This window comes from Eretmochelys imbricata, chromosome 7 (assembly GCF_965152235.1).
Source record: "Eretmochelys imbricata isolate rEreImb1 chromosome 7, rEreImb1.hap1, whole genome shotgun sequence".
Taxonomy (NCBI): Eukaryota; Metazoa; Chordata; order Testudines; family Cheloniidae; genus Eretmochelys; species Eretmochelys imbricata.
Window position 1 is genome coordinate 30202869 of NC_135578.1, and position 26112 is coordinate 30228980.

The 26112-nt window shown below is 56.6% G+C and overlaps 3 protein-coding genes across 5 annotated transcripts; 1 reads left to right on the plus strand and 2 right to left on the minus strand.

Moving 5' to 3' along the window:
- Nucleotides 1-1819: 1819 nt before the first annotated feature.
- On the plus strand, nt 1820-14461 carry KAT5 (lysine acetyltransferase 5). Of its 2 annotated transcripts, XM_077823438.1 has the most exons (14): nt 1820-1985; nt 2073-2139; nt 5965-6033; nt 6820-6956; nt 7383-7562; nt 8361-8441; nt 9073-9147; nt 9737-9985; nt 10518-10607; nt 12047-12187; nt 12863-12956; nt 13031-13190; nt 13499-13580; nt 13920-14461. In XM_077823438.1, exons 1-14 carry the CDS (start codon nt 1974-1976, stop codon nt 14052-14054), a joined length of 1572 nt encoding a protein of 523 aa, XP_077679564.1. In that variant the 5' UTR covers nt 1820-1973; the 3' UTR covers nt 14055-14461. The 2 variants fall into 2 exon arrangements, with proteins under 2 accessions (XP_077679564.1, XP_077679565.1); XM_077823439.1 differs by lacking the exon at nt 7383-7562 and having other exon boundaries at nt 1821-1985.
- A 1225-nt stretch (nt 14462-15686) lies between these two features.
- On the minus strand, nt 15687-18475 carry RNASEH2C (ribonuclease H2 subunit C). Its single transcript, XM_077823441.1, has 5 exons — nt 18330-18475; nt 17700-17887; nt 17302-17414; nt 16862-16981; nt 15687-15849 (listed from the first exon to the last, which is right to left on the minus strand). Exons 1-5 carry the CDS (start codon nt 18473-18475, stop codon nt 15817-15819), a joined length of 600 nt encoding a protein of 199 aa, XP_077679567.1. The 3' UTR covers nt 15687-15816.
- A 901-nt stretch (nt 18476-19376) lies between these two features.
- AP5B1 (adaptor related protein complex 5 subunit beta 1) lies at nt 19377-25542 on the minus strand. Of its 2 annotated transcripts, XM_077822526.1 has the most exons (3): nt 25461-25542; nt 24433-24607; nt 19377-22170 (listed from the first exon to the last, which is right to left on the minus strand). In XM_077822526.1, the coding sequence occupies exons 2-3, from the start codon at nt 24583-24585 to the stop codon at nt 19570-19572; spliced, it is 2754 nt and encodes a 917-aa protein (XP_077678652.1). In that variant the 5' UTR covers nt 24586-24607; nt 25461-25542; the 3' UTR covers nt 19377-19569. The 2 variants fall into 2 exon arrangements, with proteins under 2 accessions (XP_077678652.1, XP_077678651.1); XM_077822525.1 differs by having other exon boundaries at nt 24433-25500.
- Between the last annotated feature and the right edge of the window lie 570 nt (nt 25543-26112).

A 26112-nucleotide genomic window follows, 5' to 3' on the forward strand; every position in this document is an offset into this window, starting at 1 on the left:
TTCCCATCCCCAATCAGCCTGTGCTGCCAATATCCACTGCCCACTTGTTACACTTGTCAACAAGTCCCTTCATCCTTTCTCCCATGCTATCACTCATGTTTGTGAGGAGCTCACTGTAAATACCCACAGAGCCATCTCATTGTCCTCCTTCAAACTATCCTTTGCTGGGATGCCTGTCACGGAGTCACCGGGGTGAAGCTCTGGAACTACTCCCTATGAAGCCAGACAGGAATCTGGGGGAGCATGCCTCCTCTCTCCGAGCATATTGTCACCATGGTAAGAAGCTTACACAGCTTTGACCTGCCTGGGTCTGACCTCGGAGCATTCAGCATCCCCTTCCATACCGTGCACTTGGCGCAACAAGTCCACCCAAGCGGGGTTCCTGGGGAAGCCAGAGGGCCCTGCACCCCAACTCTGCAGTCAGATGTGACTCTCGGCCAGCCGGTAAAACAGAAGGTTTATTAGTTGACAGGAACACAGTGTAGGACAGAATTTGTTACCATAGATATCAGTGACTTTCAGCCAAGTCCATCTTGCAGGGGAGGGGATTCCAGAGCCAGGGCTCTAGCCCTCCCCCTATGCCCCAAGCCAGCCACGACTGACTAGCTTCCAGTTGCCTGGCCCCTGCCCTGCCCGTTGTTCCTCTTCCGGCCTTTGTCTCACTTCCCGGGTTAAGAGTCACCTGGTCGCATCCCCCTCCTAGGTCTCAAGTTATGAAGGGGTGGCCATAGCATCCATGCAGGCAGCTGGAGCAGCCCCTGTCAAAGTCACACGCCCTTATTCCCACCACCTAGACATTGGTGCAATACACAGGGAAACTGAGGCACACAGCATTCATGCAAAACAATAAGACTCACATAGGCTCACGTACAACATAACAAGGGAAAAGCCCCACTATGTCACAACGGCTACAAAAAGCATGACGTTTGGGTAGTTGGTGTTGTGAACCCACTGCCCAACATGCAGACCAGGATTGTCTCATTGCTCCTGTCTGGCTGTATCTATCTGTCATTTCTTGATTTATAGATTGTGAGGTAGGTTCTATGTTTGTACAGCACTTTGCTGAATGGGGCCCTCATCCTGGGCATGCTGAGAGAAGAGATTGCCTCTCTAAGGCTGAACTCCTGATAAAAGGGTGATTAAAAGACAGACCTGGAAAGCCCCCAGAAAAGGGATTAAAGATTCCCTGGGGAAACTGAGGCAAGGCAAGTGGTGGCCAGCGAGTGCTATGGAGGCACTAGAGAGATGGGCTCTAGGCCTAGCTTCACTTTAAGTGCCCCTAGCTTCCTAACTTCCAATGGAAAGGATGCTAGTCACTCCCCTAACTAGAGGGCTGGGAAGCGGGTGGAAATATTAGCAGCAAACAATGGAAGCCCCTTGAACTCCTGATCCCTGGCTCCCAGCCGCGGAGACGAGTCCCTGGGGCTCCAAGTCCGGTCGCTGTGGGCCCAGGCTGGCTGGCTGCTGTGCCGGGCTCGGGGGCTCCAGGGACAGGTTTCACGCGGCTCCCGCTATCCCGGGGTTGAGGGAGCGGAGCCGAAACTCGGGGACCCCTCGACACACGCTGCCGAGCCCTCAACTGGCCTCGTGCTGTGTCACATGAGGCTAAACGCGCCTCAGGCCGCGTCACATGACTTCCTCCCATGAGCCCAGCTCGCTGCCCCGGTGCTGGGTCAAACCCCCGCTGCCGCCATTTACACCTCGCTCCCTAACCGCGGTTCCGCAGATTGCCTCTCCGAGCCAGGCGGGCGCCAAGAACAGCCCCACAGTGGGGCCTAGCCGGGACCGGAAGGGGTCCTCATGCTCCCGGAACTAATTCTGAGCAGGGCCAAGGCGGGACCGGACGCTACCGAAGCTGATATTGAGTGCGCCGGAAGTAGCTATGACAGACCGGAAGGGATCCTACGCGTTCCCGGAAGTGTCCCGGCGCGGGGAACGGAAGAGAAGGCCCCGCTCCCCGGCGAGCATCCAAGATGGCGGAGGTGGTGAGTGGGGTCCGGAGGGTGGGGTCCGGCAAGGTGGGGGCGGGATTCCTGGGAGTCCCCGCTAACCGTTTTGCATCCCGCCCGCAGGGGGAGGTGACCGAAGGCTGCCGCCTGCCGGTGTTGCGTCGCAACCAGGACAACGAAGATGAATGGCGTAAGTGAGGGGCGGGGCCAATTGGAAGGGGGTGTGGCCTAAGGGGGAGGGGAGGGGCTAGAGGGTATATGAGTACGATGGGGGCTCTCTGGAGAGGAGGAGGGGGTGGGATATGTAGGGCTGTGGTGCTCCCTGTGGGAAGGGAGGGTCTTAAGGAGGCTATAAGATTGGGGTCAATGAAGAGATGCAGTGGAGGGGGAGATGGGCCAATGGGGGGGCCCTATTTGCAAGAAGGGTTACGGTTGGGATATTTATGGAAGATGGAACAGGGAGTGTGATGGGGCAGTAAGCATGTGGAGCTGGGCCCCTCTTTCTTGGAGAGCCCTTGAACCCAGATTGTGGGGATGGTTGGTCATCTCAAGTCCTTGACATCCTCCAGGTCTGAGTTTTAGGCTCCCTGGGGAGGGAAATGTAGGCCAGTCATTTTGGACCTATGTGCCCATCTCCTGAATAGGATATGGGGTGCCCTAAGTGTGTGTGATAACCACCTCCTCTTCAGGTTATGATCGAGGACCCCAGGGCAGCATTTGAAGGCAGGGGCTAGTCACACACTGGGCGACGGAGACACTGGGTAATACCCAGAAAGAACAGGAGTACTTGTGGCACATTAGAGACTAACAAATTTATTAGAGCACAAGCTTTCATGGGCTACAGTCCACTTCATCAAATGCATAGAATGGAACATATAGTAAGAAGAGATAGATATAGATATATATATACAGATAAGTTGGAAGTAATACCCAGGGTACTGCCCCAGAATCAGAATGATCTCATGTAACTGTAGAACTGTATTGAAGACATGTACTGCAGGAATGCGCTGGCCTCTGAGTGGTCCTTGGTAATTACAAATACAGATGATTCCTTGTGCACCTTTCTCCCCAGTTGCTTGTTACCTCTCATCATATCCTTGGACTGTGAGCTCTTTCCAGCAGGGATTGTCTCTCATTTTGCAGTGCCTGGCACCATGGGGAGAAGCCTGGATACTGATAAGGGTCTGGCTGTTGTCTGGCACAATGGGCTCCTGATCTGTAATTAATCTAGGCCCTATCATGATACAAACAGTGAATAATAAAAAAGGTGTAGATAGTAATGCCAGAGATCTCAAAGCTCCATGAAGCCTCAATCCCAGGCAGGTCACTAGTATTATTCTCATTTTATAGATGGAGAAATTGAGGCATAGGGAGGGAAAGAAACTTGTCCATAGTCACATGTCAAATGGCAGAACTAGGAACAGAATCTTCGAGTCTTGACTCCTACTCCTCTGCTCTTTCCAGTAGGTTCAGAGATTTTTGAAGTCCATACTCCCCTCCCAGAGCTGTCAAGAGAACCAATAAGTTCCATGCCTCCGATGCTACAGTTATGGACGGCAGTACAAAGCTCCTTCTCTAAAGATTACTCTTCATTCCCCTCACGGAGCCAGGAATAGAGCTCAGGAGTTCTGACTCCCAGGGCACTCTTTTATTAATATATAATTAATCACACCATTTGTGTATTAATTATGATTTATAATGAATGACATAGACACAGAAAATGTTGGCTGTAGTGAAATGCTGCCAGAGTTGGGACAAAACCAAGCTCTAGCATGAAAAACGTTTTATTCCAGTGAAATCCAAACAGCATGTGTTTTTCCAGACACTCCTGTAATAACATGATAACTTCTCATATGTCTATATTATCACCCTCCCAAGTTCTGCGACTATTTATCCTGCTACATTCAATAGAATCATGTGGGGCATTGCCCTAAATATGTAACTAACTTGCAGAGGGTATTTTACTTTTATACTCTTCACAGCCTTCCCACTTAAACAATTCCATGAGCATAGGTGTAAAATCTCTTACTTCGCAGTGGAATAACCTGATACAGGGTGGATTCCCCCAATATTTAGAGGATGGGAGGATTCCAAAACTCCTGGTTTTTTTCCTGTTGACCCTGGATAGTCTCATTATCTCTATAAACCCCCAGTCTCTTTTGGGATCCTGCACTCAGCTGTGTCAATGAGTTCCAGAGGCTGATGGTGTATTACATGAAAAAGAATGTCTTTTGATCGGTTTTGAAGTTTCTCTGAAATTCCCATTGCTCTTGTGCTATGCGACATGGAGAACAGAGGTTCCCATCCCCATTCTCGACCCAGTCATTCTTTTATGTACTTTTATCATGTAACATTTTCTTCATTTCCTCTGTAAGACAAACAATCCCAGTCATTTCATCTCTCTTCCCAGGAGAGTTCCCCCACCCCACCCCCCGCAGGTGCCTATTGCTCACCTATCTCTGAAACCCCCTCAAATTCTGCTACATCCTTGTTGAGCTGGGGTGACCAAACCTGAACGCAGTGATCATGGATTCCAAGGGCAGAGAGGACTGGCCATCCATTCTGACCACCAGCATCACCCGAGCAAGAGAATCCATCACAGCCATTCCTGCATCCAGCCCAGATGTGGTGGTCAAGCTAGAGTGCAGCTTTTAGAAAGAAATGTCTAATCTTGATTTTAAAGACTCATTTCTAGCCTGAATATCCAGCTTCCAGCTGTTGGATCACCTTCTAACTTTATCTGCTACATTAATGAGCCCTCTGCTGTCAAGAATCGTCTCCCCATGTAGCATAGTCCAGTCACTTTTTAACTTTCTCCTGTATAAGCGACATAGATTGCACTCACTGTCAGGCAAGTCTTCCAGACCTCAAATCATTCTTTTAGCTCTCTTTCCAATTTTTCAGCTTCCTTTTTGAAGTGTGGCCATCCGAATGGGACACAGTATCCAGTAATGCTATTATATTATTATTATAATCCATCGTAACTCCTGCTTGAGGTACTTCTGCTTATCCATCCAAGAATTACATTCACCCTTTTAGCTACAGTGTCACATTGGAAGCTCATATTCAGCTGGTTATCTATCATGAACCTATGTCCTTTTCAGAGTTGCTGCTTTCCACAGTACAGTACCCATCTTAAACAGTTGACCTGCACTCTTAGCTGTGTGACCTTGCGCCTTTTGGACCTATAGTAGTTAAAAGTAATGCCCAAGATGACTAGAACCGAAGGAATTGAATCAAACTAATATACATATTTTTCTTTTTACCCAGATTGTTCATTGTGTGCATTTGACAGCTCAATGCAGTTTCACTCTTAACTATCCATAGTCAAATTCTTCATTGCTGGAAAAAAACCCTTATAAGCATCAACATGGGGTTAGGAAAAAAAACCCTTCTAAAAGTGTTTTGAAAGAAAACAATATTTGGGAGATTGCCCCTGATCCCGCAATGCCCAGCACTTCCCATTGAGTCCTCTAGCATGTTATAGAGCGCAGCATCACAGCTGAAGTGTTTCGTGGGAAACAGTGTCACAAACTCAGGTCTTATAAAAATATGGCAATTTCGAAAAATTGTCAGTCTCTGTGTAAAATATGCTGCCTTCACCACTCATTGTTGGGGTGGTATTTATATGGAGGCAGTTGGGTCTAGTGGTTAGAGCTGAGGGCTGGGAGTCAGGACTTCTCGTTTCCACAGCCTGGATGCGGAAAGGGAGTAGAAAACTAGGGGCCAGGCCACCTGTGTTCTTTTCTCAGCTCTGGGAGGGGAGAGGGAGTAGCAGGGGTGTGGGGGGGGGGAAGAGATTTGGGCACAACCCTCCCATTGCAGCACCTAACTTCATGCAGCCTGTTGTCACTGTGTTTCCCCCTGCCCATTTCTGGTGTCAAGCAGCCACTCTGTGCATTCTGTTCCTAGTGCTGGATCCCTGTGGTGTATAAACATTACAAGGGAGGGTTTCTTGCATCTCTGCTCTGACTGGAAATTTCCTCTGAAATGCTATTTCCTTCTCCCCCTGCAGCTCTGGCGGAAATCCTCAGTGTTAAGGACATCAGTGGCCGGAAGCTTTTCTACGTGCATTACATTGACTGTGAGTAAACTGGCTGGCCCTTGGCTGATTGGGAATCAGACTAGGAAATTACTGACACAGGCTGGTCCAGAACATGAATAAAAATAGGGAGTTCCTCTGGATTCTGGGGAATTGGATACGGGGTTTTCCCCTCTAGTGCATGTTGTCTCAAATCTGGCCTTATACTGTGGGGACTGGCTGGCTCAGAGGGGGAGTGGGACACTGGGCCTTTCCCCTCTAGGGGGTGCTGGTTCTGATCCAGCTCAAGGAACTCCGGATCCTTTGAGGTTTCCCATCAGAGTACTGTGGCAAGTGGGGTCGGGGACCCAGTAGGTGGTGCGCTTACTTCAGAAGCAGAGCTGACCCCACTGCCCAGGGGGCACTGTGCTGTTTGTCTTGTTTGGGGGGGTACCCTGTTGCGCACACACACACACAGGTGGGGGCGTTGCGTATATTGGCCGTAGTTATGAATGTCCCAAGTTCCTGGGCGTGTTACTTTCCCGCCTGAAGACCTTTCCCCTCTCATCATACACCTCACTCATATGAGGAAGCCAGGACTCCTGCTTCTGGAGCCGAGACTGATGGAGGTAAATGTTTTGGGTTCAACGGTCCAAATGGCCAGAGGGTGGTGCTGTTCACCAGTATGAGGCATTGCCTTCCCCTCCGCAGCTCATCCATCCCTCTCCAGCCTTGGGCAGTCTTAGCACCACTTTTCTGCCTGGGACTGGCTGTCTGCAGGGGCCTCTTTCCTCCTCTCCCATCACCCTAACAGAGAGCACCACTAACCTGGTCTCCCCACCACCGCAGTTAACAAGCGTCTGGATGAATGGGTGACCCATGACCGGCTGGACCTGAAGAAGATCCAGTTCCCCAAGAAGGAAGCCAAGACTCCCACCAAGAATGGGCTGCCTGGCTCCCGACCCAGCTCCCCAGAGCGGGAAGTGGTAAGAGGAGCTAGCCACAGGCCAGGGAGAATGCTAGTGCTGCTTTGGGGATGCTATAGGGGGCAGTCTGGGATGAGAGTGCTGGCCTGGGGATCAAGATGGTTGGAGGGTCTTGGGATTGCAGGGAGGGATGGGGAGATGTGGATGCTTACCCAGAAGAGTGTTCTCCCTGATGGCTCAGGCCGGCTCCCTCCACCTGATCCTGACTTAGGGGTTGCAAACACAGGTCTCCAAGGCAGGGATGCTAGAGTACTCCTTATCCCAAGAGCAGGGCTCACATCTCTCTGGACCCACATATTCCTCTCGCTGCCTGGCCCACGCGAGCTGGGACAGTGGCGCCATGCCCCCCTCACCTGACCAGCAATGCATCCTCTCCCCCAACGGGTGTGTTGGTAACTCCCCCCCACCATCTTCATCCCTACTCAGAGGAAGACCTTGGATCTGTCTCTACAACCTGCCTCAACTCCAGCCAGCGGTAAGACCCTGCCCATCCCAGTGCAGATAACGCTCCGCTTTAACCTACCCAAGGAGAGGGAGGCTGTTCCCGGGGAGCCTGACCAACCCCTCTCCTCCAGCTCCTGTGTCCAGCCGAACCATCGGACAACGGTACGCACCGGTGCTGGGGATACCTCCCCCACCTCGTGTCCTCAGCATGGTCTGGGCATGGCCACAGGCTGGGATCGCGCCAGGTCACACAAGCTGGCCGGGGTCGGGCTGGGTCTGGACTTGCATGGGAGGCCCCCAAGGCATGGTGCTGGGGATTCACTAGGGGGCATTCTCCCCACACCCAGAGCCACACAGAGCTCACTGTCCTTCATATCATGATGATAGTGTGGGGAATAGGGGCTCAATAGGGGGCGCTCTTCCCTCACAGTTAGTGTGAAGCTAAAGGGTGCAGTGAGACCTCAATCAAATGATGCAGATAAGGAACCACTCTTGGTCATTAAAAATCTCTCAACCCTTCCCTCAGAGTCTTGGGGTGAACCACTGTGTCCTAGCCAAATCAGAGCTTGGATGATTACTTTCTGCCTCTCTAGAACTTCATGCAGTTTTAGCTGGAAAAGAGATTCTTATCCTCCTGCTCTACGCTGTCATGCAGCACTGTTGTGTGCTGTTAAACAGCCCTCAGATCCCACCCCAGAGCGGGAGGTCTCTCAGTGCCAGGCCAGGGATCTCTGTATAAACAGCCCTGTGCCCCACCCCAGAGGCAGCTGCAAGTCAGTGCTGGGTGAAGGATCCCCATATAAACGGCCTAGAAAGTTTTTTTTGAGATTACAAGACACTGTGATGCCCGTACATCTGCAGATGAGAAGCTGCGCCCGTGGGGAATGCTGTGCAGGGGCGGAGGACTGTGAAGCTTTGCAACATCCCATGTGGATGAACCATTTTTTGGGTCTGTTTCAGAAACGGAAGGTGGAGGTGGTTTCCCCAGCAACCCCCGTCCCTGCTTCCACAGAGACCACTCAAGCCTCTGTGTTCCCCCAGGTAAGAGCAGAGGGGTTGATAGGATGTGCAGGAGGGAGGGGTATTTCCATCACAGGAAGAGCTCTGGGCACTGTTCCTTGCTCCTTCCTGCCCAGGGCTGGGTATAGGCCCAGGAACTATTACCCTGAGACCAGGGCCTGAGCTCCTACAGTGATGTGATCAGGGCAAAATCACAGCTTCTCACTCTCATGCTTGGGGAGAAAATGTAACCCAAATGCAACCAATACAGCAATGCCTGAGTCTGCAGACAGCCTGAGCCAATCCCTCCAAATACAGCTGCCCTGGGCAACTCCAAGGGGCATTAACTTCCAGCCCCACTGCTTAGTGGACTCAGCAAGGCGCTCTATGGGGAGCAGAAAGGATTCAGTCCCAGTGGAGATGACACCTGCCTGCCTGCTGGGGGAAGTTCTGATGGGTCCCCATGTTCCAGCCCTGACTCCTTGGCTCTAGGTGGGGCCAGGGCCTGCCTTGTGATGTTGGATTGCCTTAAAACTGCCTTGTTCCTAGCTCCATCCCACTGGTCAGGTGATGATGGGAGGCAGAGCCCCTCCCTGTGCTGCTGCCAGGAAATGGATGATCCCTCCTCCTGCCCATGGCCTGCACATAACACCCCTCTCACCTTCTCTTCCAGAACGGCTCAGCCAGGAGAGCCGTGGCTGCCCAGCCTGGCAGGAAGAGGAAGTCCAACTGCCTGGGCACAGATGAGGTAAACTCTGCCCTGACTTGAATGGAGGGATGGGGTGTTAGCTTCCCCCAGCCAAGGAAGCCACCAGCCATAGCCAGCAGTGGAGGAGCTCTTTCAAGTTCCCAGGGCATCGGGCAGGGATCCACTCCATGGGTGATCAATGGGGTCCCTCCAGGATTTGGCCTGGAGCAGCTGCTGACTGGAACTGTATCTCCCCAGCTCTCTGCTAGCTCCTGCCCCTTTCCCTGGGGGAGATGCTGCTGGCTCAAGAAGCAGCCCTGAGCCCCAGTATAGGTGAAATCATAGCCTGCCCAAGGCAAAGGCTGCAGCACCATCAGGGTTGGTTGTGCTGGGTGGGGAGAAGTGGGGTGGGGGATCTCCCAGGCCCATTCTCTCAGAGCTGGATTCCCTGCAGGATCTGGGAGAGAAGCCAGGATTCCTTTCTGTGCCACAGCGCATATACCATCAGCAGCCAGCCTTGGGTTCTGGAGGCCCTTGGGAAGGGAAAAGGGAGGCCTGATTTGAGACTGAGTGGGGAGTGGGGCCTAGAGAGGAGGGGTTAGGAGGGCATGTCCAGCAGCTCCTGACCCTGCCTCTGTGCTGCCTGCAGGACTCCCAGGACAGCTCTGACGGCATCCCCTCGGCCCCTCGCATGACGGGAAGCCTTGTGTCGGACCGCAGCCATGACGACATCATCACACGCATGAAGAACATAGAGTGCATCGAGCTGGGCCGGCACCGCCTGAAGCCCTGGTACTTCTCACCCTACCCACAGGAGCTCACCACCCTGCCTGTGCTGTACCTCTGCGAGTTCTGCCTCAAATACGTCAAGAGCCTCAAGTGCCTGCAGAGGCACCTAGTACGTATCACCCTCCCCGTGCCCCTGCATGGCCCCCGGCAGGCACAGCCCTGACTCCATGATCCCAGGGCTTCTGTCCCTGAGTGTGTTCCCTAGCATGGCACTAGGGGCTCTGGCCTGCAGGGAGTAGGGTGGGTGACTCAGTAGGGGCTGCATTTCCCTCCAAGTTGGTGCTGACTCTGGCCCCACTTGGCACCAGGCCCCTGTATAAACAGCCCCCTTGCCCCACCCCAGAGGAATCGCATCTCAATGCGGGGTGAGGAGTCCCTGTAGCTGTATAATTCTCTAATCCTAGTTCTACCAGCTGGAAGGAGAGGAAGAGGCATACTCGATCTTTGGGGGGTTTACTCTTTGGCTCCAAGTAGCCTGTTAGCTGCTCCCCTGAACTCTGCTAGATGCATCCAGTTCTTTCCCTCTTCCCTTGGAACTCAGTCCCTCTGACCCCCAATCATTGGTGTCATTCTGCAAATCGAGCTGGCTCGTGTGCAAGCTGCAGGATCTGACTGCTCCCATGGGATTCTCTCTCCCACAGACCAAGTGCGACCTGCGGCACCCGCCTGGGAATGAAATCTACCGCAAAGGCACCATCTCCTTCTTTGAGATCGATGGGCGCAAGAACAAGGCAAGGGGCAGGTCTGGGGCAGGAGGTCCCCTCACTAGGGCACGGCTGGGGTGGGGTGCTCTGTTCCACCTTTAACCCTTCGGAGACTGCCTGATTCCAGGGTGTGGGAACCTGGGTGTGGGACAGGGATGTCTGGCTGTGGGAATGGGTTCTAGTGGCTACAACAGAGAGGAGTCAGGACTCCTGGGTTCATTCCCAGCCCAACTTATGCCTCTCTCGGTAACCTCGGGGAAGTTCCTGCCCGTCTGTGCCTCAGTTTCCCCTATATGGGATTCTGTTGCACCCTCCTCCTCCATAGAATGTTAGAAATGTGGGGCTGGAAGAGGCCTCAAGAGGTCATCTAGCGCAGCCCCTGTGCTAAGACAGGACCAATAAACCTAGACCATCCCTGACAGGTGTTTGTCTAACAACCTTTAAAACCTCCAGTGACTGGGATTTTACAACATCCCTTTGAAACCAATTCTAATACTTAACTAGAATTGTAGCATCCAAACCTGGACACAGTTCTCCAGCTGAGACCTCACCAGTGCCGAATAGAATGGGACCTCCCACATCTCACCTACAATACTCCTGTTAATACAGCCCAAAATATTAGCCTTTTCTGCAACTGCATCACACTGTTGACTCATCTTAACCCCCAGATTCTTTTCAGCAGGACTACCACTAAGTGCTGTACTTTGCACTTGTCTTTATTGAAATTCGTTTTGTTGATTTCAGACCAATTCTCCCAATTTATCAAGATCATTCTGAATTCTAAGCCTGTCCTCCGAAGTGCTTGCAACCTCTCCCAGCTTGGTGTCATCTGCAGATTTTATAAGCGTAGTTTCCACTCCAATATCTAAAGTCATTAATGACAATATTGAATAGTACGGGACTCAGGACTGATGCCTATGGCATCCCACTAGCTTTGCTCTCCCAGTTTGACAGTGAATCATTGATAACTACCCCTTGAGTAAAAAGAACAGGAGGACTTGTGGCACCTTAGAGACGAACAAATGTATTTGAGCATAAGCTTTCATGAGCTACAGCTCACTTCGTTGGATGCATTTGAATACGGTCTTTTAACTAGTTGTGCGCTCACCATAAAGTAACATAAAGTAATCTAGACCAAAGCTGGTCCTTGAGATCTCCCTGACACAGGTCAGGAAGGCAGCAAGCTGGTCCCTGGTATCAAAAAGGTTGAGAAACACCGACTGAGACATTTCTCCAGTTTGCTTATGACAGTGTCCTGGGCAACATGCGGCTTTAATACCGTGGCCTGAGCCACTCTGATGAAGCGGGCTGAAGAAGGTCTGAGTGCAGATCCCCATTGGGCCAAGGGGCTGGTGACTAGAGCTGAGGCCCTCCCCAGCAGCCCCCTGAAGCGAGCTGACACACACACACACATCCTGGCAGTAGAGTGGGGATGTTAATGCTTCTGGCTTCTGCCGTCCCTGCAGAGTTACTCACAGAACCTCTGCCTGCTGGCTAAGTGCTTCCTGGACCACAAGACCCTGTACTATGACACTGACCCCTTCCTCTTCTATGTCATGACGGAGTATGACTGCAAGGGCTTCCACATCGTGGGCTATTTCTCCAAGGTGAGGGGGCACTGCCCTGTGCTCCCCAGATGAAACCCTCCATCCCTGCTCCTGTCACAGCCCTTGCTCTCCCACTGTTCTCTGGCCAGTCAGAGCAGGTCACTGTGGTATGATAGGAATCCCATGGGCTGGCCCCGCTGCCTGATGGGATCAGAACCTCCCCATGGGGGATGCCTGAAGAGTCACAGAAGTTGGGAGTATCTGAGACACTAGCCGTTGGTCAGGGAATCACTGTGCCTTGTCACAGCCACTCCCCCATTGACCAGGCTCTGTCTGTGGGCTGCTGTTGCTATCTGGAATGAGGGGCCACTGTGACCATGGATGGGAATTTGTGGCTGTGGTGGAGGAGGGGACTGGTGTGGCCATGGCCATAGGTGGGGATTGAAGGCCCAGATGAATGTGGTCATGGTCCCAATCTGTGCCAGGGGGCCACAGTGGCTGTGGGAGAATCTGTGGGAGGGTGCGTGAGCAGGAATCTCTGGCCGGGGTCAGGATTTGTGGAAGGGGGCATGAGCAGGAATTAATGTAGGGGCTGCAGTGGATGGGGCCAGAACTCATGGTACAAGGCATGGGGATCTGTGGCAGTCTTGATGGCAGAGGAGTCACTGGAACACCCAGCATCAAAGCAATCTGCAGCTACTGGCTGAGGTGTGAATCCTTTGCTGTTTGCCGTAGGAGAAGGAGTCCACGGAAGACTACAATGTGGCCTGCATCCTGACCTTGCCCCCATACCAGAGGCGAGGCTATGGCAAGCTGCTCATCGAATTCAGTAAGTGGCACCTTCCCATCCCAGCTCCCTCCCCAGATCTCCAGCTCCCTCACCCCGTCTCCTCCCCCCACCAGGCTATGAGCTCTCCAAGGTAGAAGGGAAGACGGGGACACCAGAGAAGCCACTCTCAGACCTTGGGCTCCTCTCTTACCGCAGCTACTGGTCCCAGACCATCCTGGAGATCCTCATGAACCTGAAGTCTGAGAACGGGGAGCGCCCACAGATCACCATCAAGTGAGTGCCCTGCCCACAATCCCAAACTCCACCCTCAATCCTAGAGCAGAGGATTCTGCACCAATAATCAGTGACGGAGAACAGACCCAGCTGTCATTCAGAGTCAGAGTTAACACTTCACAGAGGGCTGCTTCAAAAGCATTTCCTCAACTGTGATTCCAGGGCTGGTCGCAAACAGAATGGCCTCAGGGCACACGGGGAAGGTGCTGTTGGCTCCCGTAGCCTCTCTTCCCACCCCACCCCCCTGCCCGCCAGTGACCCCCCAGGCCACTGACTTCCACCCCCTCATGTCTCCCATTCCGTTTCAGCGAAATCAGCGAGATCACCAGCATCAAGAAGGAGGATGTGATCTCCACACTGCAGTACCTGAACCTCATCAATTACTACAAGGTATCCACCCTGGGAGGAATGCTCTGGAAGCAGGCAATGAGATTCCTAGCAGTACCCAAGAGGGGCAAGTGGCTTCCTTGTATATGTCACTAGCATGGAGAGATACCAAGGCATTAGGGTAGCTGAATTAAAGGGGGTTGGGAGGCAGGACTCATGGGGTCTGTCCCTGGCTCTAGGAGACAGGGGGTGCTGATTGGGCTGCCCCCTGGGACCGAAACACATCAGTGGAACAAGCAGCTAGGTTGGCTCAGGTCCCTTCGCTAATTTTCTCAGGAACCCTGACAAGACATTTCTCTTGAACCCCATCACTAACCTGGGCCCTTGTTGTCTCCCTTAAAGGGCCAATACATCCTGACACTCTCGGAGGACATAGTGGATGGGCATGAGCGGGCGATGCTGAAGCGGATCCTGCGTATTGACTCCAAATGTCTGCACTTCACCCCCAAGGACTGGAGCAAGAGGGGCAAGTGGTGAGAGGCAGGGCCTATCTGCCACCCACTCCCCCATGGCCCTGGCATGGGGCCTCACAGCCATCCAGCTAATGTGCAGCTCCTGGGAGTTTATCCCAGGGCCAGGACAGATTGGGCAACAGCATCTCCAAGGGTGATCATGTGCTCTACCACAGGGCTAGGCTCCGGTCGTGGCTTGACCCCCATGGGAAGGGGCAGAGGCCCCCATGCTGCTCTCCTTGACTCAGTGCCAGGGTGAGGGCCCCATTTGTATGTAGGACTTGCATCTTGCCAGGCCATCCTGTACAGTGTGGGCTATGACCGAGGAGCCCAACGACTGGGAATGGGTGGCCCTGGGACCTGGCAGCTGGCTGGCATCTGCGTTTCTCTGTCACTCGAACTGAGTTTTTGATAAAGATCCTGGAACTAAAACGATTCATCATTTTTAATGAGCTAGAAAAGGATGAGGGGTGCTCAGGCTGCATTATCTTCCCCAGGGCTGTGCAGGACCCTGAGCAGCATCAGGCCTCGACTTGCAGGGATTCTGGGGGCCATCACTTCTTCCACTAGTGCCAGCAGTGGCTGCTATGTGTTACCCCAGAGCCAGCTGCTGCACTCCCTGTGCAATGAACATGCCTGAACCCTGGAAGGGTGCAGGCTGGCTGAAGCTGTGGCCAAACACAAGTTTAGGATCTCAAAGCTGCTATGCTCTCCCCCTGCCCTGGTAGCACATTTCTTTCTCCCTGGGAGCAGCAATTACAGCAGGATCTGGAACCAGATGTCCTCCAGTGCCAGGGGCTGCACTGAGCAATGGACAGGTGATGGGCTGATTGCCATTGGGCCAAGACACTTAGGGCTGAGCACTAAACTCTGCTCTCCCCCCCCAGCTGTCTGGCAGACTCATGGTGCTGATCCCCATCCCACTACTTCGGACAAACCTCTGGGCCTGACTAGCCTTGCCCCACCCTCCCACTACAGGTCTGGCAACAGGCCCACCTGCAAACAGCAGCCACACAGCGGAGTTAGGCCTTGCTAACAGGGTGCTCCCCCCATAAAGTAACAATGCTGAATATTCCCTTGGCAAGAATGGTTCTGGGTGGGGACACGCATTGTACCAAAACTTGTGACAGCCTGGAGAGAGAGGAAGAGAAAAGAGGCTGCAAGCACAACCCTGGTGCCCTGTACTGCCTCTAGCTGGTCAGTCCTGCCAGGGTCTTTTGAATGTGCTAGCACTCTTCCCTGCCTCATTCAGAGGGGAAAATGGAGGCACAGCAGGCACAAGGGGGAAGAGAACCCAGGAGCCCTGGCTCCTGCATTAGAATCCTTCCTGGGTAGCATGAGACATCTCGAGAGAATCATAGCCAAGTAGTTTGAAGAGTGGCTGGGAGTCAGGACACCTGGGTTCTATCCCACTCAGCTGCTGTGACTTGGGCCAGGCTTCAGCATGCCTAGGTTTTGCCCTCTGCCAGATGTTGAAGCTGCCTGTCCCAGGGACCTGAGGGATCAGTGTTTTCAGCATAAGGCCCATAGCATTCAGCCCTCCCCTCCCCAATCTCCAGCACAGAGGGCAGCCAGCCATGGACCAGGGGAGATGTCCCACCCATTTCCAGGTGCTGGCTCAGTGAGCTCTGGAATCATGACTCAGACCAAGCAGGCATCTCTGTGAGATCCATGTATTCTTAGCATGGAGCCACCGCGCAGGGTGGTGGGGCCAAAACACTCCCCCGTGCAGACCCCAGAGGCAGCCAGTGGCTAGCAGTCCTGGGACCACTGCCTCCATTATGGGCTCACTGTTCCTTCTTCAACACTGGTGCGTGGATCTGCAATGAGAGAGGTGACCTGTCAAAAGTCACCTGCCCCCTGCAACCATGGGCTTCCAGCCCTGAAGGGACAGAAGTGCAGAAACAGCTGCTGCTGTTAGGTGTAGCACAGTACTGCCTAGAGGCCCTGACAAAGTGGGGAGGTCCCCCATTGTACCAGGCACCACACTGCTCCCCCGAACTGAGACTGGGGCTCCTGTTGGGCCAAGCATTTCACAAACACCCCATGAGACTCCTTGCTTTATGAAGCTCTGTCTAAATCAAGAGTGGAGGGGAAACTGAGGCACAGGTGGGGGCGAGGACTTGCCCAAGGGCAGAAGTTGTGAGCCCCAGTCCTGCACTGCAATTACTTTGCCTTTGCACATTCCCCCACAAGAGGATAGTGCCCACCAGGCTGGGCAGAATACTTTGGACAGCATCTTCCATTTACCTAGTCAAGGCCCAAGAACACCCAGCTGCTCCTGGCAGGCCAAGACAGCCTCACCACTCTGCCCCCTGCTAGGCCTGGAGGCATTCCCCCTACTCACAGCTGCTGGGATACCAGGGATATATTATGGGGAAGGGGCATGCCTGGATATCCACGGAGGGTATATATCATGGGGTATAATTATTTCATCCCAGAGTATTTGACTCACTCTGAGGGGACAATCATTATGGCATTTACCAGGCCCCATTGCTGCACACCCATACACACAGCCAGCCCCCCTTCACTAGCAGTGTGTGTAGGTGAATGCAGGGGTATTATGGGCTGTAATGATTGCCTCATCCCTAGCAACTCAAGGGACACTGGGTGAACCACAGAAGCAGCCTGATAATTGGATGGGACAGGGTTGAGAACATGCCTGTTCATTGCTATAATGGACCAAACGCAAAGCTAGTGTAAGTCTTTGTGGGATGGGGGGGATCTAGCCCTCCTCCACCCCTTTGTAGTTGCTGCGGCAGCAACACCAGCCCCTCTTACCATTCTAGGAGGGGGGGGAAACAGACAGGAGAGCAGCACACCAGTACTTACAGCCTCGGCGATCCCTGGCCAGCTCAGAGCCAGGAGCAACCCATCATCCGCATTTGGAGCCTGCTCCAGGTTCCACACAGTTAGCGCCCCGAAGGTTGATTTCAGCCGCACTGTCCGCTCCTGCAGCATGGGAGGCTGGGAGTCAGGGAGGGACACAGGCAGTGGGACTGAGGGGGCCCCCAGCCAGCTCCAAAGCGTGAAGGTTAACACTACACTGTTCCCAGCTCTGATGGCCTTGTCCCCAAAGGGGTAACACCACCCCTCCCACCCAGCCCCAAAGGGGGCATAATGTGTCCCCAGAAGCTACCAGTGCCCCCTCCTGCTGGGTTCCAGCCCAAGGCAAGGCCAAGGGTCCAGCCCCACAGCCTTCCCCCAGGCAGCTGCTAGCATCCCAGGGCTACTTCTCCCCTATCCACCCAACACACCCCCACAGGGCTCACCTCTTCCTCTGTGCAGGGCCTTTGATCCTCCTTCAGAACCAGCCCCACATAACCTTGGGGCACCATCACCTCCTGCCCCTTGAGGCTCCTGCCACGGAAGGATACAGATTTCTCTGCAGGGAGAGAAACTGACACTGAGCTGGGGAGACAGGGGGACCTGGCCAGGGGATGCACTGGACTGAGAAATGGGCACAGCAACCCAGGTTCCATGCAGGGGTACTGGGGTCTATGCTGACTGAGGGGAGAGCACCCGTTATGGAGCCCTCACCCCATCCCTGCAACAGCACAGCACCTCCTGAGGTCAGCATTGATTGTAAGGGGCACGACCCCCCTAGGGAACCCTCATCCTGCTCCCTGCAGCACAGCATCCCCTGGCGAGTATGGAGGGAGTCACCAACCCTGCGAGCCCTGGCGGATGGCTGGGGTGAAGTATCTGTCCACAGGGGCGCTGCCATTGTGCTCCACCTCGCAAGGCAGCATATGTAGGACATCTTGGGGCGCCTCCCGCAGGGAGCTCAGGTCCAGCCGAACGGGGCTGCTGCTCTCAGACATCTTGCTCCAGAGGCAGGCACTGCTCAGCTGGGGCCTGGCAGGAGAGACAGCGAGAGGGGACAGCACAGCTCGGACAGCGGGCGGGGGACGGTTGCGAGGACCGTTCCTGACCAGGGCGCCTCGTCCCTTGGCGGGGGGGGGGGCGGGGCAGCTCCTGACCAGGGCGCCTCGTCCCTTGGCGGGGGGGGGGGCGGGGCAGCTCCTGACCAGGGCGCCTCGTCCCTTGGCGGGGGGGGGGGGGCGCTCCTGACCAGGGCGCCTCGTCCCTTGGCGGGGGGGGGGGGGGGGCCGCTCCTGACCAGGGCGCCTCGTCCCTTGGCGGGGGGGAGTGGTTCTGGGGGCCAGGGGAGGAGCCTGGTCAGGAATCCACATCCCCACGTGGGCAGGACCCTCCCCGGGACGGGGCAGGAGTGTGGGGGCGTCTCCACTTCCGCCGGCTTGCCCAGCCTAGAGCCCCGCTCACCTGCCGCCCTCACCAAGCGTCCCGCGTGCAGCCTGAGAACGGGATCACGCCGACGGGAACCCCTTCACACCGCGCCGCACGCCTATCCTGGTGCATGCTGGGGGATGTAGTCCTGAGGCAAGCGCATGCCGCAGGAGGTAAGCCTCCCCCGCGCTGCATGATGGGAGTGGCAGTCCCGCCCTTGGTGCATGATGGGGACGGTAGTTCCCAATCCGAGCAAAACCCCTCCCTCCGATCATGCTGGCCGATGGAGAAGCAGCCTCTGGAGCGCCTCCCTCTCCCCGGTGACCCACATGCTCTCCCGGGAGAGCAGGGCCTGGCTGGCGTGGGGGCAGGGATAGGACACTGGGTTGCCCGCTGGAGGGAGCCGTGCAGGGGGGCTGCTGTACCTGTGGGGGGGGGGACACACATCCCTAATTCAGAGCCTGCTCAGCAGTTGCCATGGGGACAGCTGATTGCATTGCAAGTTGCATTCCCAGCAAAGCAGGGTCCCCCTCCCTGCACATTCCCCCACAGGCGAGAGCCAGGAGAGCCAGGCTTCGGGGAGCAGGCCAGCCTGGGCACCAACTTACCTCATTTGGGGGCATCAGAGCCAGGCATGGGGCACAGAAAACCTTTTCCACCCTGGGTGACAAAACACCTAGGGCCAGTCCTTGCTCACCAACCCCTGTACCAGCAGAGCAGCCAGGGACCGAACAGGCCTCAGAAACCAAACCCTCCTTTCAGCATCGGGCCCACAGGGCAGGCATGGAGTCCTCCAGCGTGTGAGGGGGGAAATGCATCCCAACTGTCCTTTCAGCACTATAGCTCAGCTGCTCAAAGCAGCACCAGTGTTGGAGACTCCCCATTGGCTGGGAGCAGTACAGGAGCTCGGGCACACAGCACCACCTCCTTGCACTCCCACAGATGCATAGCACCACCTCCACACTACTCCAGCTCCACCCCATTGCATCTGCCCCCAGAGCTCCCAATGCACCACCCCTGTCCCCATCCCAATGCACCCCTCCCCACATGCACTAAGTTGTTCATTTCACTGCAAATTTTACTTGCAAAAGGCATTTGTACAGAGCTTCAGAAATATACATTTCAGGCTCCCATTCCCACTCAGATATTGGCCCCTCAAGGGACCGGAGATGTGTGCCCCTATTCCCACTCTCAAATCCCCCCCCAGGTGGCTGGAGACATGTCCCCTTTACTCCCACTCACAGATACCCCTTGCTGGGGGATGCCCTCAATCCCTATTTCAGGCTCTGTCACTCCACCACCTTCCGCAGGTAGGCACTCAGATGGGGGAGCACCTTCCAGTTGTCAGTGCGAATGGTGACGCACGCTGCCCCCTGGGTCGTCTGTGCCTGCAGCAGCACATGGTAGTGGGGCGGCAGGGCTATGGCAATCTTGTAGGTGCCCGGATCCTCTGCCACCAGGTAGCTGGCAAAGTGAGCCTGCACCAGGACACCCAAGGGCTGTTGGGTAGTGGGCCAGCAAAAGAGGCTCTCGGCGCAGTCACCTGACCCATCTGGGCACAGGGAGGACCAGAGGGTGTCAAAGAGGTGGCACCGGCTCTCACAGTCCCAATTCACGGGCAGTGCCAGAGGCAGGAAGATGTCCGGAAAGGCCACCTGCAGTGGTTCTAGCTGGCTGCAGTAGGTGAGGCCAGTCTGTGTGGTGTACAAGGCGCTCACTGCCAGCTTGGTGGGGTAGGGGCAGCGGGGCTGCAGGTGGAGTGTGAGGAGGGGTGAGGGGTGGGTGGTGGAGAGGCAGGGCACACACACATCAGGCACTGGCTCATAGAAGCTGTCAGAGTGCTCGAAACGCAGCAAGAGGCAGAAGAGTCGCTCAGGGGAGGATCCTGTGTGGAGCAGCCGGTACGTCAGGCTGAGCCGAGCTGGAGAATGCAGCTCCAGGAGCCGTCGGCAGCAGTCCTTCACCTCCTGAGCATCAGCAGGGCACGGCTGGGAGGCTGGCGCTGGTACCAGGGTGGGCTTGGCTGGGGCCTCGCGCCGCAGCTGCAGCAGGGGTTGCGGGGCTGGATGCACGGTGAGTGCAGCGGTGAAATTCTCACTGTCTGCCATGATAGATGAGGAGAGAGTCCGGGCTTTGAGGCGCCCACCAGGTGCCAGCACTGCCCCCAGCTTGTCCCCGGACAGGCACGACAGGAGCGTGTAGTAGAAGCGGGCCCGATCCTGCACATCCACATCCGGGTAGCTCAGTGCGATATCTTGGAGCAGCTCGGCCAGCTGGCACCCCATGGCAGGTGGCGGCTGGTGCTGCAGCAGGTTGCGGCAGACGCTCAGCAAAGCCTGGCCAATGTGCCAACCTCCCAGCTGTCCTGCACCTGCCAGCCGCCCCAGGCGCTGCAGAAATCCAAGTGTGCTGCCCTGCGGGACCCCACTCTCCTTTGCCACCCGGGCCAACAGCTTGAGGTGCCAGCCCAGATCCTGATCCCAGGGTGGCAGCAGCGACACGCCCACAGCCAGCTCCTGCAGGGCCTTGCTCAAGGATGTGGGCCAGGCTGGATCATCCAGCACCGCCTGGGTCTCATTGAGCAGGTTGATGAGGTTGGGGGCCAGGGAGCAGCGCTGGTGATACAGCCTCACCAGGGTGCCCGTCAGCTCTGCCATGAGCTGTGGCCTTGAGTCAAAGTAGCGGGCAAAGAGGTAGGCAGCTCGGAAGAAGAGCCCAGTGGCCTCACGCCCACCTTTGCCTGCCACGGTGTCTGCCAGTGCCAGGACATGCTCAAAGATATACCCAACACCCTGGTCAGCCTCAGGGCCCTGGTTTTCCAGGCACACCAGGCTCAGCAGGTTGAGGCGTGCCAGCATGGTGCCCGGGTCGTTGAAGAGGGAGGGGAAGAGGCAGGAGGCCAGGCGGGGTGTAAGCAGGACGGGCAGCCCCTCCTCAGAGCCAGAGCCCAGCGGGCGGTTCTCGGGGAAGTGCAGCAGGCAGTCGAGGTAGAAGAGTTTGAGGGGCGAGGGCAGTGAGGGATGCTGGGCCATGCCCACCAGGCGGCGCAGGAGGAAGGCCTCGTCCTCGGCCGTGAAGAGGCTGTCCGTGAAAAGCCCTTTGAGCTGTAGGCTGGCGTGCAGCAGCGCCACGTGGGCTGTGCCAAACAACCGCACCAGCTGCGCCTTGAAGATGGCAGGTGACTGGGTGCGGATCACGCACACCACGTGGGCCAGATGCCACAGAAGCTGGCTCTGGGCAGGTGGTGTCAGCAGATAGGAGCCATCCAGCAGCTGGGACAGCACCGACTTCAGCTCCTTGGTCTCGGCCGGGGTGGGCAGCAGCAGCAGGCGGTCAATGGAGGCTGGAGAGACTGCCCCGGCGTTCCCCACCGCCTCCCAAGCTAGCCCCTCGTTGCCGGCCAACAATTCACTGAGGGCCCCCTCTCCCCGGCGGGCCAGCAGCAGCACGGCGTTGCGCAGGGCCAGGCTGTACAGCAGTGTATAGCCCTGGTGGACAGGCGTGAGCTCCTGCTGCTGCATGGAGTGCAGCGAGTCCAACCTCCGGGAGAACAGGCCAGGGTAGCAGCACTCCAGCTCCCTCAGACTCTCGCAGGCAGCCGCCCGCACCCCACGGTCACCTGGCCCCTGTCGCTGGTCATTGAGGTCCGAGGCCAGGTGCAGCAGCAGAGAGAGGTAGTCACGGGAGGCCTGGGAGCCCTCCCTAAAGGCCTCAGTGGAGATCAGCACAGTCCCCACCACCACCAGCAGGTGGCGCCGCAGCCAGGACAACTTGGGTGAGTGGGGCAGCTGGGCAAAGTTAGCCAGGAGAGAGCCAGCCACCTGCTCGCCCACCTCGGGGTCTGGGCACAACAGGGTGGGAAACTCCAGCAGAAGGGTCAGCATGGAGACCTGCAACAGAGACAGAGAGAGAGAGAGGAGTGCAGTCAGGGGGCTGCCACTGTGGGCTGTGATGCACAGAGGCACCACCATGAGATAGAACGGGAGAGCCACTAACGGAACCCAGGAGTCCTTGACTCTCACGCCCCTGCTCTAGTCCTTCCCAGAGCCAGGGATAGAAGCTAGGTGTCCTTGACTTTAGCAAAGCTTTTGACACAGTCTCTCACAGTATTCTTGCCAGGAAGTTAAAGAAGTATGGGCTGAATGAATGGACTATAAGGTGGATAGAAGGCTGGCTAGATTGTCAGACTCAATGGGTAGTGATCAATGGCTCCATGTCTAGTTGGCAGCCGGTATCAAGTGGAGTGCCCCAAGGGTCGGTCCTCGGGCCGGTTTTGTTCAATATCTTCATTATTGGAGGATGGTGTGGATTGCTCCCTCAGCAAGTTTGCAGATGACACTAAACTGGGAGGAGAGGTAGATACGCTGGAGGGTAGGGATGGGATACAGAGGGCCCTAGACAAATTAGAGGATTGGGCCAAAAGAAATCTGATGAGGTTCAACAAGGACAAGTGCAGAGTCCTGCACTTAGGACGGAAGAATCCCATGCACCGCTACAGACTAGGGACTGAATGGCTCAGCAGCAGTTCTGCAGAAAAGGACCTAGGGGTTACAGTGGACGAGAAGCTGGATATGAGTCAACAGTGTGCCCTTGTTGCCAAGAAGACCAATGGCATTTTGGGATGTATAAGTAGGGGCATTACCAGCAGATCGAGGGACGTGATCGTTCCCCTCTATTCGACATTGGTGCGGCCTCATCTGGAGTACTGTGTCCAGTTTTGGGCCCCACACTACAAGAAGGATGTGGAAAAATTGGAAGAAGTCCAGCAGAGGGCAACAAAAATGTTTAGGGGACTGGAACGCATGACTTATGAGGAGAGGCTGAGGGAACTGGGATTGTTTAGTCTGCGGAAGAGAAGAATGAGGGGGGATTTGATAGCTGCTTTCAACTACCTGAAAGGGGGTTCCAAACAGGATGGCTCTAGACTGTTCTCAGTGGTAGCTGATGACAGAACAAGGAGTAATGGTCTCAGGTTGCAGTGGGGGAGGTTTAGGTTGGATATTAGGAAAAACTTTTTCACTAGGAGGGTGGTGAAGCACTGGAATGCGTTACCTAGAGAGGTGGTGGAATCTCCTTCCTTCGAAGTTTTTAAGGTCAGGCTTGATAAAGCCCTGGCTGGGATGATTTAATTGGGGATTGGTCCTGCTTTGAGCAGGGGGTTGGACTAGATGACCTCCTGAGGTCCCTTCCAACCCTGATAGTCTATGATTCTATGACTCCCAGCCCCACTGCTCTAACTACTAGACCAGAGGTGGGCAAACTTTTCGACCCGAGGGCCACATCGGGGTTGCAAAACTGGATGGAGGGCCGGGTAGGGAAGGCTGTGCCTCCCCAAACAGCCTGGCTCCCACCCCCATCCACCCCCTCCCACTTCGCACCCCCTGACTGCCCCCCTCAGAACTCCCAACTCATCCAACCCACTCTGCTCCTTGTTCCCTGACTGCCCCCTCCCAGGACCCATGCCCCTAACCGCCCCCCTGGGACTCCACCCCCTATCCAATCCCCACTGCTCCCCGTCCCCTGACTGCCCCCCCACCCCTATCCACACCCCTGCCCTCTGACAGGCCCCCCGGGACTCCCACACTTATCCAACCCCCCTGTCCCCTGACCGTCCCCCCCCAGAACCTCCACCCCATCCAACTGCCCCCTGCTCCCTGTCCCCTGACTGCCCCCGGGGATCCCCTGCCCCTTATCCAACCCCCAGGCCCTCTTACCATGCCACTCAGAGCAGCATGTCTGGCAGCTGTGCTGCTTGGCTGGAGCCAGACATGCTGCCTCGCTGCCCTGCAGGAGCGTGCAGCCCTGCCACCCAGAGTGCTGCCCGCATGGCAGCGTAGCTGCGGGGGAAGGGGAACAGCAGGGGAGGGGCCGGGGGCTAGCCTCCCCAGCTGGGAGCTTAAGGGCTGGGCAGGACGGTCCCTGATGTGGCCCATGGGCCATAGTTTGCCCACCTCTGTACTAGACCCAACTCACCTCCCAAAGCCAAAGAGACAACCCAGGAGTCCCACAAAGCTTTAACCACTAAACCCCACTCCACTTCTCTGTCAAAGCTGAAGATAAAACTGGGCAGTCCCTGTATAAACTTGCATTAGCCCATTACACCCCTCCCCGAGCCAAGAATAGAACCCAGGCGCCCTGCCAACCCCGCATACCTTGGTTTGCTCACTGATCCTCTCGCTGCTCAGGTCCTGAAGCAGCTCAGCCAGGAAGGTATCATCACTCCCATGGGCCAGAAGGAAGGCGGTAGGGCCTGCTCGGAAGGATGTTATAAGCTGGGCCCAGCTCTCCCCACTCCGCACACCCATGGCAACCCCTGGGAGGGATCACCTGGGTGGGAGAGAGAAGCCAGTCAGAGCAAAAGAGTGTCCCACACCAGAGCCACAAGCTGCTAGTCTCACTCAAGCCCTGCCCGAGAGGCGGCAGCACTGGACAGGGATCTTTGTATAAGCAGGCCCCACACCCTACCTCAGTGGTGACCACATCTCAGTGCCAGGGGAGGGGTCCCTGTATGTAATGGGATTATTGAACTGAGAATCAGGACTGTCTCTGGGGGCCAGGCTGCTACTAACCCAGTTTTAATCCAGGGGAAACTGAGGCATCAAAAAAATGGGGCAAGTGGCAATCCCAGGAAAAGGGGAGGGGGCAGCTGGAGCGGCCCTGTGGGACACACAGATTGAGGCCAGGGACCCTTGGGGTTTCTGGGTAAGAACAAGCGGGGGCTGGGGGCGGGCAGGGTGTCCAGAAGAGTCAGAATCCTGGAGAACTGACCACTGCTGGGTGCCCGTCAGGGCTCCCGGGAATGGGAGGTCAATGGCCCAGAGCCCCAGGCAGGGGAGTGTGGGCAATGGGGGAGGGGCCCATGATGGCCCCACGCAAGGGAGTGTGGGTAACAGAGAACATGGCGGTGCTGGGTCGGGGCCCCAGGGGATTGTGGGGGATAGGGAGCGGGGCGTGTTGGGGCAATAGCCAGGGAGGGGGAATTGTGAGTAACGGGGGCGCTGGGGTGGGGCTTCCTGGGGGGTGTGTTGGGCGCGGGGTGTCGGAGTGCGGCAGCCCCAGATGGCCCCAAGGGGGGCCCAGGGACTCCCCACCCCGAGCTCAGGAGGGGCGCTCCCCCTACCCTCCGCCTGCACGGGGGAACCCCGGGGCATCCTCCTGAGTCCCAGCCCGGCCCGCTCACCACCCGACGCAGCAGCCGCCTCGGCCCGCCTTCCTGCTTCCCCGCCGGCCGCTAGATGGGGCCAGAACCGCTCGGCCGGGCGGTATTCCCCGACCTGTGCCCGCGTCACTGCCCGGCCCCGCCCCCGGGTAGCCCCCTCTCCGCGTCACTGCCCGTCCCCGCCCCCGGGTAGCCCCCTCTCCGCGTCACTGCCCGGCCCCGCCCCCGGGTAGCCCCCTCCCCGCATCACTGCCCGGCCCATCCCCCGCGGTATCCCCCCGCCTTGCTGCCCCCCGCTTCTCTACATCCGCCCAGTATCCCCCTCCTCGCGTCACTGCCCGGCCCCGCCCCGCCCCCCGGTATCCCCCTCCCCGCGTCACTGCCCGGCCCCGCCCCCGGGTATCCCCCTCCTCGCGTCACTGCCCGGCCCCGCCCCCGGGGAGCCCCCTCCTCGCGTCACTGCCCGGCCCCGCCCCCGGGTAGCCCCCTCCCCGCGTCACTGCCCGGCCCCGCCCCCGGGTAGCCCCCTCCCCGCGTCACTGCCCGGCCCCGCCCCCGGGTAGCCCCCTCCCCGCGTCACTGCCCGGCCCCGCCCCCGGGTAGCCCCCTCTCCGCGTCACTGCCCGGCCCCGCCCCCGGGTATCCCCCTCCCCGCATCACTGCCCGGCCCATC